Source organism: Cephus cinctus, unplaced genomic scaffold (genome assembly GCF_000341935.2).
Source record: "Cephus cinctus unplaced genomic scaffold, Ccin1 Ccin1_scaffold0123, whole genome shotgun sequence".
NCBI lineage: Eukaryota > Metazoa > Arthropoda > Insecta > Hymenoptera > Cephidae > Cephus > Cephus cinctus.
This window is the reverse complement of record NW_014332857.1, coordinates 334,756-350,575: the sequence shown is the minus strand read 5'-3', so window position 1 is coordinate 350,575 and position 15,820 is coordinate 334,756. Positions and strand designations below refer to the sequence as shown.

The 15,820-nt window shown below is 41.1% G+C and overlaps 1 protein-coding gene across 20 annotated transcripts in view; it reads right to left on the bottom strand.

The window, feature by feature from the left end:
- Positions 1 to 8,579: 8,579 nt before the first annotated feature.
- LOC107275102 (voltage-dependent L-type calcium channel subunit beta-2) overlaps positions 8,580 to 15,820 on the bottom strand; it is a 53,234-nt gene continuing 45,993 nt past the window's right edge. For 16 of the 20 annotated variants that reach the window (XM_025080067.1, XM_015754889.2, XM_025080069.1 and 13 more), the window contains one exon: positions 8,580 to 14,078. In XM_025080067.1, coding sequence (XP_024935835.1) covers positions 13,891 to 14,078 — 188 coding nt within the window. In that variant the 3' untranslated portion in view covers positions 8,580 to 13,890. The remainder of the gene's footprint in view (positions 14,079 to 15,820) is intronic. The other 4 variants (XM_015754895.2, XM_015754898.2, XM_025080073.1 and 1 more) reach the window with 3 other exon arrangements.

The window sequence follows — 15,820 nt, the reverse complement described above, 5'->3', positions numbered from 1 at the left end:
ATAAGGAGTTGACTCGAGTAAAGAGTCTCGGCGCGCTGCGCCCTGTACAGCCGGTTGCCTGTACTTGGCGCGAGACTCGACCGAGTCTCTTGATACACGTGGTACGTAATAATACGATAGAAATTTAATCTATACCTATATGTATTTTCATATAAGCAGTACGTCTATCTATGGTAATATGAAATTCAAGTAGTTAATCAAGGAGAGTTCTGGATAGAGATTCCTGCACCGACATGATACCGACATCGGGGTTCGCGTCCGTGCTAAGTTAGCCATGTTGGCGCCCCCTGTGGATGGTAAGTGAGGACGATTGGGTCCCCTATAAAAGATTTCTGCTTACCGACGGCTCCGGAATTTTTTTTGAAGAGGGTAATGCGCGCGCAGGAGTCGACGGCGCCGACCCCTTCATCGGCTGACGTCATCGGAAGGGGGCCCTAGTTTTATGTCAGGTGTCAGGGATTTTTCGTCAGGTGTCAGGGATTTTACGGCAGATTTCAGAAATATTACATCAGTCGTAATTGAGTACATTGACCTTTTGTACGTAACCGAATTTTGTACTTGCGATCCCTAGGCAGCTCCTACTTCCCTTTCCCTTCACACTTCCCCGCGCAGACTAGCATGTGGAGTCGGTGGAGATCAAGAGACTCGGTCGAGTCTCGCGCCAAGTACAGGCAACCGGCTGTACAGGGCGCAGCGCGCCGAGACTCTTTACTCGAGTCAACTCCTTATCCCCCAAAAAACACTTACGTGTAAAAAACTACGCCAAGTACAGGATTGCTGTGAATTCCTCTAACAAAAAGTATTGATATCATATTATTGAGGCCAAGTACATAAGTCACTACATGTTTTCCTATTATATGATCTAGCACTGGCCCATCATTTTAATTATATTTTCAATATTTCCTATAACGTTTTCGCTACTTTTTTATGTTACTACTGCTTCCCGTATTTAATTATGACTTAATGGTGATTTAATAATTAATAAAACTTTAGATGATTCCTTATCGAGTACTACTTGGCGGGTCCGTGCATTTCTTGATATAAATTTGGTACAAAACCAGTACCAATTGTCTATAGAAAGCATATTAACAATAACTCGTCAAAAATAAACACGGTAAAAGCTTAATAACAAACATACAGCATTAGAATACTATGAGCACGTATAAAGAGTAAGTACTTTGGAATTCCTGGCACGAACCCGCCAAGTAGTACTCGATAAGGAATCACATAAAGTTTTATTAATTATTAAATCACCATTAAACCATAATTAAATACGGGAAGCAGTAGTAACATAAAAAAGTAGCAAAAACGTTATAGGAAATATTGAAAATATAACTAAAATGATGGGCCAGTGCTAGATCATATAATAGGAAAACATGTAATGACTTATGTACTTGGCCTCAATAATATGATATCAATACTTTTTGTTAGAGAAATTCACAGCAATCCTGTACTTGGCGTAGTTTTTTACACGTAAGTGTTTTTTGAGGGATTTCTATGACTCTAGTAGGCCAGAAGGGCGCTCAATATTCAGCCAGTAGATAATTCGAAAATAAGATATTTCGTTCCAAACACAGGTATAAGGAGTTGACTCGAGTAAAGAGTCTCGGCGCGCTGCGCCCTGTACAGCCGGTTGCCTGTACTTCGCGCGAGACTCGACCGAGTCTCTTGATGCGCTACCACTTTGGACTTTTCCTTTTCCAAAGGACTTTGGGTGCGTTCCACTTAACGCTCGCAATGCTCGTGTCCACGACCGTGAGATTTCGTGTTCCACTAGTTTGTGGACTGTTGTGGACTTCGTGGTCGAAAACTTAAGTGGAACGACTTATCGGACTTGTGAACGATACAAAGATGGCTGGTGTTGTAGAGAATATGTGTATAAGGCCAATGCGTGAACGGAATTATGTTTCTGAGAGTTCATCAAGCTCAGATGACAATAATATCATGTACCGTTTTGCGCACGCAAAGCATCTTGTACAGGAACATTTAATTCGAGTAATATATCCCTCTCGGAATCGTACAGCGTTATTTTTTCAGTCTCCATCATAAATTTGAATTGAAAATGGCGCACAAAAATATCAAACGACCACAAAGACCCACCTATTTGATGTGGGCGAAGCGATCGCATCGCGGTCGCCAATAATGACGTCATCGATGACGTTTCAGGGACTGCTCACAGCGACCGCGGCCTTAAGTGGAACGAGACAGAGGGTGTGCGACCGTTGCGAGCGTTAAATGGAACGCACCCTTTGTAACAACTTAGTCTTGAAGGATATACTAGGAGAAGAGGGATGAAGACATAGGAAAGAATAGGAAACTTAAAAAATCGAGTGGAAACGTTTGGTGGCAGCGAACAGGGAAGATGTTGTTTAAGGGAAGAAGGGGAAGATAGTTAAAAAAAAGGACTGAGGGAACAAGGAGAGCACAAGATGCGTAAATCGTATACACGAGGACTAGATTATTCTAGAGGAGCGAGAAAAGAGAACACTGGAAAAAGTAGGAAAAGTAGGAAATATAAGGGAGAGAAATGGGCCCCTCCTCGCACATTTCCGTGAGGTCCTGCCTCTCCTGAAGCGAGCTACGACCCCGCCGACGATTCATAAGGCACCATGTTTTTTTTATTGAGGAAAAAAAATATAGTTTCTTGCGCGCGCTCGGCTCATCGTTTAACGCACCTGTCATAGGTGTTTTCAAAAATGAACCATATTTTAAAAGTTTGCCATCCGTCCAAAAGAAGATCAAATTTTACTTTTTATTTGAAGATGCTTGAGAGTGTAATGTTACGTGGTGCCAGTTGAAATCTCCCTAATTATCTCTGGCTCACCGCTACTGTTTTACGATTCGTTTCACAACTTTCTGCAAGTGCTGCTAACAATCGTCGTGTCTCTTTTTTCTTTAATATATCTGAGAAGGATCCAATATTGTTTGCAGTACTTACAATGAGCTATAATCACGTCAGTCATACTAGACGGAAGAACTTGGAAAACCAGACTGCGTAGGGTACGTTCAGAAACGTTTTTCAGAGTCGACTGAGAAGTTCTATCATTTTAGTTCTCCTTCTGAGGGTTGCCTTGGGAACAGCGGTAAGTTGCGGCAGAGATGAGAAGGGAGATGCACAACGCTACGATTTTAGGCGATACCAAAATCATGGCGCTAAATCGTAGCGGCAAGTCTGGAAGTAGGATTCTGTGAACATCGCCTCCGTCGACAATGCAAATCCCGTTTTAGTCGAGCTAAACGTGAACACGAACGCGTAGCTTGACGGGCAGAGGTTCTCCGCTACTCACCGCTGGTTCCCAAAGCAACTCTTAGAAGGAGACCGGGAAATATAGAACTTCTCAAGAATTATTGAAAAAGTTTATTGTTGAAATATTTTTTAAACATTTTTAAGAAAGTGCCAACTCAACACCCGTGTAGCATCTCAATTTTTACTAAATATTATTGGATCTTGATTTACTTTCAAAATTTATTCAAAACATAAAATTGAATCTAAATAAAAATATCGCAGAATATACGGAGTAGATCAAATTTGAATTGAAATTGTAGAATATCGAAAATAAATTACATTCAAATTGAAATAATAATAAATTAAGTGTTTGTAACATTAAAATAATTAGTTAACTCAATACAGTAAAATATTAACAGTCAGAAATAGGAAATTCAGGCCAAGCATATTTAGAAATTACTGGAAGTTGCGCAAAATTGTATGCGCGCAAATTCGTCGCGGCAGGACTCTGGGAGTGGGTGATGGCGGAGAGTGGGGGTGAGCGCTGGAGGCAGCGCCCGGACTCCGAGCGCTCATTCTTCCTCGAGCCGGTCTCCTATACTGGTCTCTTGGAATCATTACTCTTATTCATTTTCAACATTCTTCTCTTTCTATATTTATTTCTTCTTTACATTCATATTTCTTTAGCTGTCATTCTTTACTTTTTGATTGATCTCTTTCTTTATTTCTTTTTTACTTTTATATTCCTTACTTTTCTACTTCTTAACTTCTTCATTTCTATCCGATCGATGGCTAACGGGACCCGCCGCCGGCGGCGGGCGTGGTTCCTTACGTCTAACCCACTGAGCTTGCTCGGTGGGAAGGGACGGAGGTTGTAGCGTTAAATATCGTCCTTCGGGATGTCCTGGCGTGCCCGCAAGGGCACTGCCGGGTGCTACGTCCGCGGTCTTTCGTTGCGGTGAATCTTGACTAGGGGTAGACCTTTTGCGTTTAACTTATCTTAGCTTTTTCGCGTTTAACTTCACCTTACCCCCTTGTGCGTTTTTCTTGTCCTTCGACCCGACTTCCTTTCCTTCCTGAGGTCTTTCCCCCCTAGTCCTGTGCGCGAAAGCCGCAGGACTCGGGGGTTTTCCTCAACAAAAAAAAAACACGGTCCCCTAAGGGGCCTCGGAGGGGTCGTAGCTCCCTTGTGGAGAGGCAGGACCTCACGGAAATGGGCGAGGAGGGGCCCATTTCTCTCCCTTATACTTCCTACTTCCTCGTGCACACGTTTGACGCATCTTCTTCTCCCCTTGATCCCTCAGTCATAAGCATCACTCTTCTTTATTCTTTCTTTTTAACAATGTTCCTCTTTTCCTCTTCAACAACATCTTCCCTGTCTGCTGCCGCCAAACGTTTCTACCTAAGTTTCGAATCTCCTATTCCTTCCTATGTCTCCATCACTCTCCTCGTAGTATATCCTTAAAAACTAAGTTTTTAAAATGACTTTTGGAAAAGGAAAAGTCCAAAGTGGTAGCGCATGTAACATACGACACGTATATTATATTGCAGTGATATATGTAAAATATATTTCTAATGGCATTGTTATTACTAATCTTTTGCGGGCTATATATGTATTGTACATCTGTGCTTTGTATATTGTATCATTATTGCGTTTGTCCAACAAACTATCTTTTAACACTTATACACGCTGATATTATTTTGCCCTATGCGAATATCCCAGAGTACTAATGAGTTCTGCTCTCTCTTACTCTCCTCCATCCTAACTGCATCCTTCACCTACTCCTGATGTAGTTTGAAATTCAATTCTCGAAATTGCACCTCTGGGAGGCTGTATCTCGAAAACGGCTGGCTTTAGGGCTTTTTCCTTGAAATTTTGAAAGATCTCTGAACGCAGAAAGTCAGAATGGTCCATAGAAGAGGCTGGTATAGGTTAGATTGCGATAGGGCAACTTTCAAAAAATTGCTTTACTTTTTGGTACTCGCACACTTTTTTTTGAATTTTGAAATTATCAAGCATTCATAGTAAAGAATTTCCATTAGTTCGAATTTTCGCCCATAAGAGGGCAGCACCTCCCGAGCATGTGTGGCGACCAACGAGGCAGCAGCCAATCGGATTCAAGGACTCCCGCAGCGGTGGCGCCCTCCGGATCAGGCCCTTCGAGAACCTTCCAGTCGTCTCGAGTCGTCTCGAATCTAGAGTACCAACATGTCGCCTTTCGGTAAAACGTTAAATAATTAAGAAAGATAGTGTGTGTTTTGTATTCTCTCCTGCAATACTTACTTACCTGCCTCGCCGGCCACAAATTGGTGACCCCGACGTGATTGTGGAAGTTACCACTGAAGCTGAATTACCTGAAAAAGATAAGACGCATTTAAGATGGCCGAAGACGCGCAAAATCCAGAGCTACAACAACACGCTGCACCACAAAGAGAAGGAGATGTACAACAGGAGATCCTGGCTTGCCGAGCCTCTAGACCGCCTCCTTTCAACGTAAATAATGTTAGGGCATGGCTAGCACTCATGGAAATGGAATTTGAGGAAGATCGGATCACCAGCGATCGAACCAAGTTTAGGCGCATAGCGCTGGCACTAGACGCACGAGTGGTGGAACAAGTCTCAGACCTGATAACCGATCCTCCAGAGAACGACAGATATTCGATTTTGAAGAACCGACTACTTGCTGTTTTTGGTGAATCCGAACGTGGTAGATGGCATAAACTTCAAGAACTAGAATTAGGAGATCAGAAACCGTCAATGCTTCTGAACTCCATGAGGCGACTCGCAGAAGGCCAGCTTGGAAATGGTGCTCTGCAGAATATGTTTCTGGATAAAATGCCAGAACACATTAGAATCCTCCTGTCCGCTGAACCAGATACAAAGTTGGATAAACTCGCACCTCGAGCGGATCACATCATGGATGCTGCAAGACCGCAGGTAGCACTCATCTCAACGGAGACCACTTTTAAGGAACACATTGAAGCTTTCAACAGAGGACCGCCACGCAAGGGCAGGACACAAAATAATTGGCAACCAGCACCTACAAATAAAGGCAAGTGCAATGACCGTTCAGGTTATGTCTGCTTCTATCACCGTAGGTTTGGATACAAAGCCCGCAACTGTGAGGGCAACTGCGCTTTCAAACAAAGACAGCCAGTCGCAATAGGAGCATTAAGTGATGGTTCTACATCCAATCGTCTCACCATCAGTGACAAGATCAATCGGTTATGCTTCCTTGTCGACACTGGAGCAGAAATCTCAGTCCTGCCAAAAAAGTACTGCAAGGGATTCAGCAAAGAAACAAACTACAAGCTGCGTGCGGCTAACGGCACACCTATCAAGACGTTTGGCACCAGAGTTCTGACCCTTGAGCTAGGACTACAGAAACCTTACCATTGGGAGTTCTGCGTGGCTTATGTGGAGCAACCCAGCATCGGGGCAGATTTTCTAAAAAACCACAACCTTACAGTTGACCTCAATAACCGACGCCTGATGAACATGGTCTCACTTCACCAAGCAACTGGGAAAGTAGCTCAACAATCTACACACATAGCTGCTATTCGCAAAAACAATCAAATACATCGACTCTTGGCTCAGTCTCCAGAGATTACAACTCCAAGGAAAGCGGATGTCCGAGGCAAGCAACAAGTCGTACAGCACATTGCAACGATGGATCCATCCGTGGCTCAACGACACCGGAGGCTGGATCCCGAGAAATTGAAAGTAACAAAGGACGAATCCAACCTCATAACGGAACAGGGTATCTGTCGTCCATCAAAAGACCACTATGCAAGTCCCCTTCACATGGATGTCGCAGAGGAGCAACACAGGAAGAAAACCGTGTGTCAGAACACGTCTCACCCTAACGGCAAAGCAACGAGCCGGCTCGTGAGACAGCGATTTGTTTGGCCTAGCATTAAGAGGGACATTCTAGCTCGGACGAGAACATGCCTGCCTTGCCACCGAATTAAGACGACACCACCTCCAGTAGAATGACCAGCCAATCCACGTACTCACCTAAAGAAAAAAATCGCGCCGTCCCAAGGTACGTCGCTCGACGGGGAGCAGTGTGGCGACCATCGAGGCAGCAGCCAATCGGATTTAAGGACTCCCGCAGCAGTGGCGCCCTCCGGTATAGGCCTATTGGGGATCCGCTACGTTAAATAATGGGAACGCATCGACTGCGGCACCTCTTGGGTGACGTGGAAGCCCGCAGGTTGTCGTTGTTTATGCCTTTATTGCGCTACGTTAAATAATGGCGCAGCAGTGGCGCCCTCCGGTATAGGCCTATTGGGGATCCGCTACGTTAAATAATGGGAACGCATCGACTGCGGCACCTCTTGGGTGACGTGGAAGCCCGCAGGTTGTCGTTGTTTATGCCTTTATTGTAATAAGATAAATAAATTAATTAGATATACTCCATAGAGGGGTCTCGAACCATAGACCTCCCGATTCGTAACCGGGTGCATTAGCCAGATGCCAAAAACACGTATATGTTTTACTTGTTTCGGAAGTTGTATTTCTAGAATTTGATCGTTTATTCAACTGCTTACTATTGTCGTTTCGCTTACTTTACATGTAAGCAGAATAATATAAAGATGCACACCAGTTAAGAAATTTCGCGCCACCCTTCTCCACGTGGATGAACAATTATAGACAGAGATAATGCTCATTTCCATATTTGCTTCTTAAGATTAATGATTCCAGGTAATGAAGTGAGCTAATCATTATTTTCTCATAGTAAATCTTATTGAGTTTACACTGGGCGCTGGAACTGAAGATTGCAAATAAAAAAGTATTTATAAGATTGTAAGAACCAGCGGCAGCAGTAACAGCAATAGGAGACCCCTCAGCGAGAGAGGATCACGAAAGGCGATGATCACGAAATCCTACTCCCGGACTCGCCGCTACGATTTAGCGCCATGCTTTTGTTGTCGCCTAAAACCGGAGCGTTGTACATCTCCCCACTCATCTCTGAGAGTACATTTACACGCACGGGTTTTAAAAAGGATTGAATCACGTTGGGTTTTTCTTCTTAACAGAGACAATCTCTCTTTGAAACAAAAACCAAAATCTATTAAATTCGTCCAAACTAAAAATCATAAACGAAGAATGACGAATGAATAACCCGAAACCGAAAACTGAAATTCAAGCTTTCATCATCGTGAACACCGTAACCAAACCCATATTTCTTTTGGTTGCAGTCTCTGTGGAAAATCAATTTTCGTTAGCAATACCTTCAAACAGTCGATAATCCGCCGTCATGTAACAGAACTTCTGAGGTGTGTCAATGGCGGAGGATGTCAGGAGCGCCAATTATGACGAATAAATAATCCCAGAATGACGCGCTGGTACTTGTGATAATAAAAATTTTATTTACAAATGCGACAAGTGTAGGAATTTGGATCTAGTGATTTTTCGGAGGGAAACCGCGCTCAACTGTCGTCCCGATCAAAGGTATAATGGGGGAGCATTACGTCCCGCAGTATCGCGCACGACACATATATAATCATTTAATAAATTCTAGCGGCACGCGGAGCATCCATTTCCAAAAAACCACGTATACAAGAAAAATCACTGATGTAACAATTAATCTTTACATTAAATATGATTAAGAGTCTAGCTATTAAGGGCTATGCGGGGGTACAGTAATAGAAATATTTATTTCTCAAGGAGTGAAAGAGAAGTCTCACCGGATTGGTTAGTGAAGACTTGCTAGGCGGGAACGTGGGAAAGGCTGGGAGAGGGGAGAAGAGGAGGGATTCAAGGTAAAAGGATAAAAGCCACTGGATCGAGTGCGCTGGGAAAGGGGGATACTTGAATTATTATTATTATTTTTCTTTAAATTTCAAAGGATAACATCACAGCATTGACATATCAACATCGAAACAACTGCGAGCATCGCACTCTTCGAGCGTCGTGAAACATTATCAACGATACATCCAAAAATAAATCTTAGATAACCCAGTAGCTGAGGATGCATCCTGGTATACGCGTTATCGATACCGGTAGATGAACATCGAAGCACAATTAGTGATTGAATAATCCAAAAAAAAAAGAGAAAATTGTAAAAAATTATTCCGTCAAATAAAACAACGACGACGATTCGTCACGAGAAACCGTAGACGTGACGGATGTGACACTGAAAAGTGGGCCTTATAGTCGAAGAGTGCGCTCTCGCCGTCATAGCACTTTTCATTTTGCTATAGATCAATTTACAACATCTCATTAATTAATCGTCTCAATTCCATTTTCGACTTGAATAAGTGTAAATCGCCACTTACTCCTCTCTCTTCCGCGCTCACTGTCGTATTCTCCCTCCCTTGACACAGTCACACATTTTTTTTTAAATTCTCTGTACTCGTTCACGCAATCACACATGACGCACTCGCGGTAATTAATTAGTCGTTACAATTATCCAATAACAATAATAATCCTGACGATGTTACATCGTCAACGTAATTCATTGATAATGTGATCGATGCAAATTATTCGGCAACCATATACTGTTTTTTCTTTTTTTTTTTTTTTCATTATTGTAATCGGTTTGTATTACGTGTGCAGTGTAATCCGATATGTTGATTAATTAGCTTAATGTAAAACGTGAAGTTGCGTTTTTGGTGTTGGTGTGATATATTGCAGAAAAAAGTGATCATTTCAAGGATAAAGTTTGCAGAAAAAAGTGAAAAAAAACGGAGTAATTAAGAACAAATCAAAAATTTCAAAATTAGGTATTAACGCACGCGTTCAGTTCTTCACGTCTCGCATAGATGGCGCGAGGATCGCGCGGCTTGTCACGATCACCGTTATACGTAAAAAGAAAAAGAAAAAATCAAGTCTACCCAAAAAACTTCGTATGTTCCCAATTTGGACTTTCAGCGTTTTTTTTTTCACACGGCAGTTCAAATGTTAAATACCTGCCACTATTTTTTTCGCGAGTCTATTTTCATTTCATTCTCTCCGACATTTTCCCTCCCCCTACCCCCGCCCGTCACTCTGACGATAGTCATGCACAATCTTATTTTATATTCTCTAAATTTCTTCGCAATACCAAAGCGACGCTAGATTTTCGCAGCACTTACGAAGCTCGTCCTATTTGTTATTTAATTTTCTAACAAACTCCCTTAACTCGCACGTAGCATCCCAAACGTCAAATTTCTCTGTTCACTTTCACCCACTTTCATTTCTCCTTTACCACTCTCTCAATTGATCTGTCACATTGTCGATACTGTTCTAATATAGTGACGATCGCGAAAACGAAAAGGCGGACTTTCAGTATAGGACTCGTCTTTTCTTCTTCATATATGCGTTTTACTTTGGATAGTCCGAGCTAGATGTCACTACTGCAGGCTGACATGAGTATTTTCATCGTTACCGACAGAGAGAATAGATCGTAGCTACCCTTAAAATTAATCGAAGTAAGCATCCTTTACCTATTTCTCATAATTTTTGCATTTTTAATGTCGCTACGCCTTTACGAATTACGTTACTATTATTTCTTTTCATTTCGTCTCCTATTTATCCTCCTGACCTTTCTTTCCATTGCCCATATACACATTAAGTCACGAACCAGTGTACCCTGTCTCTGTGGTACGTGCGTGTCAGTGTTTGATTGTGTAATTTAGAGTGGCTGCTTAATTCTTAGAAACTCTTACAAAATTTTACAAAAAATCTCACGCGCATTTTCGCCCAGTCAAATTAACGTCCCTTCCGATCAATACAAATTGCGAGCACGTACGATTCTTCGCAAGTAGTACAAATAAACCATGCAACACAATAAACGCTACGAAAAAAATCGAAAAAAGATTCATCGCCTCGCGCAACGTCACTTTGATCTTGAACCGTTTTTTTCTTCCCGCCATTATTTGAATCCTCTGGTCATCGGAACAGACGTTACAATGACGCACGACATAAAGCGTTCGAACAGCATCGAGCCTGAGCATCGTAAATCGACGTACAATGATTATGACGTAGTGTTCACTGTTGCCTTTAAAGGGGATCGATTAAATCGCGCGTCAACGTTCAATCATCATTCCGTATATCGGAGGATCCGGTATTCAAAATATCAACAAAAAAAATCATTAAAAAGTCTGACAATACCCGAATGAGGAACAAAATTTTTTTAAAAATAAACAGTAAGTAACAAGGACGAAGACGACTCCTGGATACGGAAATGACGTCATATTGTATACTAGAAGAGAAGCTCGGCGTACGCCTTCTTCGCGATTGCTAACCACTTCCGGTTTCCTGTATCCATCATTTTTTCGTTTCTTTCTAAATCGATTTCACTCTGTTGACTTCCACTTATCCATCATAATTTTCAGTAAGCTAAACACGTGTCGCCGTCCAATTTCCAACTTGGACCTCGATTTAAAGCTTGTATCACACATTTGGGACTTAGTAAGTATCGATTATTAATACAATGGTAAATGATTCGCGTAGTTCTCGTAATAATACATCCGCGGCACTCGGGGACCGGGTACGGTCCCAACCTAAATACAAGGTCGATTATTATATACAAACGTACAGTACATACACGCTCTTAATAATTTACCGTCATATTCCCTGCGTCGTAGATAAGAAAAATTTTATTCTAATTATCCACCAGAATATTTTTCTCCAGCGCCACTTTTCTTTCTTTCTTTTTTTCTATCACTATTCGTTTATATACCACCTTGGCTCTCGCTTTGTTCGTAAGATTTTCAAAAGATTTATCTCTGCGCAGTTTCCTTATATACGTATGTCTCTAAATAGGAAATGGGCCTCGTGCCGGCGAATCGTAGACTGTGAACTTGAAACAATGGAGAATAATGGATAAATAGTATTTTTTTTTTTTTTTCGTTCGTAGCCCGAGGCACAGATCCTTCAAATTGTCTACTTGCCGCTTAAACTATAAATGGAATTTTTCGTATCATCATGGGAAACCTTTACGGACGACAAAAACCCACAGTGTGAACTCGGCTTGTCGCGTCAATTATATGTAACGTGTGTACGTATGTACGTATGTAAAAGCCTAGAGGCATCGCGCGCGAACACGGTCAGGAAAAAGGCGCATCCTTTCGTAACGACTTAATTACCAATAGCATCTATCGATTATCGTGTGACTATGGGTAAGTGAGTCACTACTGAATTTCATCGATTTCAAATCGATACAAATTGAATCGCTCGTAATCAATGACAATTGTTATCTACGCGTTATATCGTTTTACCGCAAATAATGCCGTTTATCTATTACACGTTAGTCTTTATAGTTAGTCGATTTATGTATAAGATTACTAATAACAAATAATTACAAGTTTGACCCTCGCGATACGGCTATTACAACAAAGTATAATGATCTACGAATTCCTAATCGTTCAAATTAAAAAATTGAAATTTCAAAACTTATAGGCCAAAAAGATCTCTCAAATACCAAAATACTAGAGACTTTAATACTGATAGATATCAGTGCACTGAATCGATCATTGATAACACGAAAGAATAGAATTTTCAAATTTCGAAAATTCAAGTAAACACAAAACAAACACGTAGCAGCCGTCACAATAGACTTTTTTTTTCTCGTAGATAAGTTACTTCAAGGTTTCTTACAATATGTACAGTACCCCACTATCGGATCGTAATATCTCTATATAAATTTACTTTAATCTGTTATTACGCAAGTAGGTGGTAGGTATTGTGTTCACCATGTGTGAATATATATCTGTATAATATATATATATAATATATATATATATACTCTAATAAAATTTATAAATATAGCAGCCTCATGTATAACCTTCGACGCGTAATCCAAAATCGTTATCTTTAATAATCGCCTCGTTTACATTAAATATATCCTTCGATCTCTTGTACACGTTACGATATCCGTTCACTCGTGGTATTGTTATTAAAATAATAGAGAGATTTAATTATTACTTCAATTGTTGTTCGCGCGAATAATAGATACACCTACAATGATTACCCATTATATCTCTGATCTCCCTAAACCCAGAATCGCGACAGCTCGACCGCCATATATTGTGACAAAACCCGCCCCGAAAAAGAAGAATGTCTCATCGACTCATTGATCTCAACAATGATCAATAAGATCACGCACACAGCATATATCGTTCGACAAGATCAAGTTCTCGCATTTGCGTAGCGTTCTCCACCGATAAGGAAATTCGGATGTGAATTATTTGTGATTGATGAGGTGGGGGGAAGATGGAGAGGGGGGGTGCAGTTGGCGGTGACAAAAAATGGGGCCTGATAGGAATCAGCCTTTTTTTTTTTAAAAAAAAAGGAGAGAAAAAATGAAAAAGAACAATTAAATATCAAGGCCCCAGGGCTCTTTGTACACGTGTCCCGTACAGTTCACAGCCTGTACAAGTTCGTGCTGATTCCGCGATGGGAAGGGGTTTTCCTGCGTTTTGCTTCTGTTCTCCTAAGGGTTGGATAGGATAAGGGCCTCGAATCTTAATGCAGTAACTTCGCGCCTAACCAATCGCAACCCCAAAGACGCGCGCTCTATAATTCGTTCAGGCACAGCGGGTTGCTCCTCAGAAGTTGGCGCGTTTGCCGAGAGAGATCGCTAGCGTGGCATAGTTCTCTGGCCTAGCAACTAGAGGGCGGTGGTGCGCAGGTGGGGACAGCGCTGTAGCGACAGGCCCCGGGGCCCCGGCTCCTAAATAGCGTTCAGAGCTCGAGAGTCTTGTGGCTGACGGCGTCGGGACGCAGTGCTGCTGTATTCGTATGATTCCTCTTCTGTTCCATAATCGTGCTCGCCTCGATCGCCTCGATCCCGATCCAACCTCTCCAGTCTGGATCGTCTTGTACCACCTCCAATATGGCTGCCGCTGTAAGAAGCTGATCCTATTTTTTTTTTAAGAAAAGAAAAAACAATCATGAGTAACTGTTACGAGAAATTACGTGGTATCGATTTGACGTACAATAATAATAATAATGACAATCTTAGAGAAATCTTCAAATTTTATTATCTTCAATCGCCTAATCGATACCGTATCTTGTTCTTATTGGTAACACATATTTACAAATTCTCGAGAAAGAATTCACGCCGTGTAAATGACTAAATTTCTATACATTCATTAACCCTTACAGCACCATTTTTTGACGATATCTTGTAAATTTCAAACATTTCACATAATAACTTATGTGAAAATATTGAGCCAATTTAAAGATAATATATTATCGTCCGGCACTCTATGGGTTAATAAATATTTTATAATATATATTTTTTACATACAAATGGCGCAAATTCTTTCTTTATCATAAATGCCATATAACAAAATGTACACAAAAAACATTCCGGGGACTACACTATTAAAAAAAGATGGCGTCAAAAAAGCGAATGATTAGGGGGGGAACGATTAGCTTAGGCGTTTTTCATAAATTCTCGACCATGGGACTGTCGGTTAAAAAAGCTAAACGAAAAAAGACGCATCCGCTAGAGGTGCTAGTAGTCGGTTGCTCGAGCGCCTAAACGAAATTGAGCAGACGACAAAAAACCGACGAAATGACACTAAGCGCCGTTTGCGGCGATGTCATTTAGCGTATCGTATTATTGTATTAGAAAAGTACTGACTATGAGTGACAGTCGCCTGGTCTCGACACACGATTAGATAACGTGACCAATGCAGATACACACGCGCACACATAAACTCACACGCGCAACAGCAAAATAAAGTCGTGCAAAAGTAACGGCGAGAACAAAACGAAAATTCGCATTTTCGCGAGAGACTCGTAAAAGACAAGGACAGTAGACAACGATAGACGAGAATAAAGATATAAAGAGAAGACGAGACAGCAAAATCACGAAATATACATATACACATTACTATAAGTTATAGAGAATAAAGACAAACAAAATTTCGAAAAATTCGAATGAGATAATAATATAAGATTGAATTACGAAGTGTACGAGATACTGAGATGTTACCTCGTTCGATTAAAAAAAAATGAGTACCGACTCGCTATGATCTGTCATTGTTGCGATCAGACGCTGCTTCTGCCATCTGTGAGAATACACGTTTTCTTGAATGGTACGTAAAACTTTATCCGTGATTGTGAATACTGCTTTTTTCGCTAACCGTAGATTAATCGTATATAAGAAAGCCCAAGCGACATGATAAAAAATCTCACATTAAAGGAAAGTATCATAAAATACATATATCGTCAATCGAAAAAAATGGTGTTAGAAAATATTTTGAAAAATCTTCAGATTACATATTCGATATTACCAATTTACAAAATGCTTCCAATCTCTATAATAATAAAAAAAAAAAAAAAAAAAAAAAAAAAAAAAAAAAAAAAAAAAACAGGAGAGCCAAGCAAAGTGAGCGTGCATGAAAACACGATAGACGCAAATGCGAGATATTACAAAATAGTGATTAACGATTTGCTTTCAACGTAAACGTTCGATTCTATTCAACAATTGATCAGCAGTATTTGAATCTACCGACCCGCCATCTCTCGAGAACCTATCGAATCGTTATGTCAACGCTTCACTCTCTAACGTTAAACTATTCTAATTCCTATCTATGTCAGAAATATCGTTCAAGGACTAGCATATAGACAAAAATCGGGGGGGGGGGGGG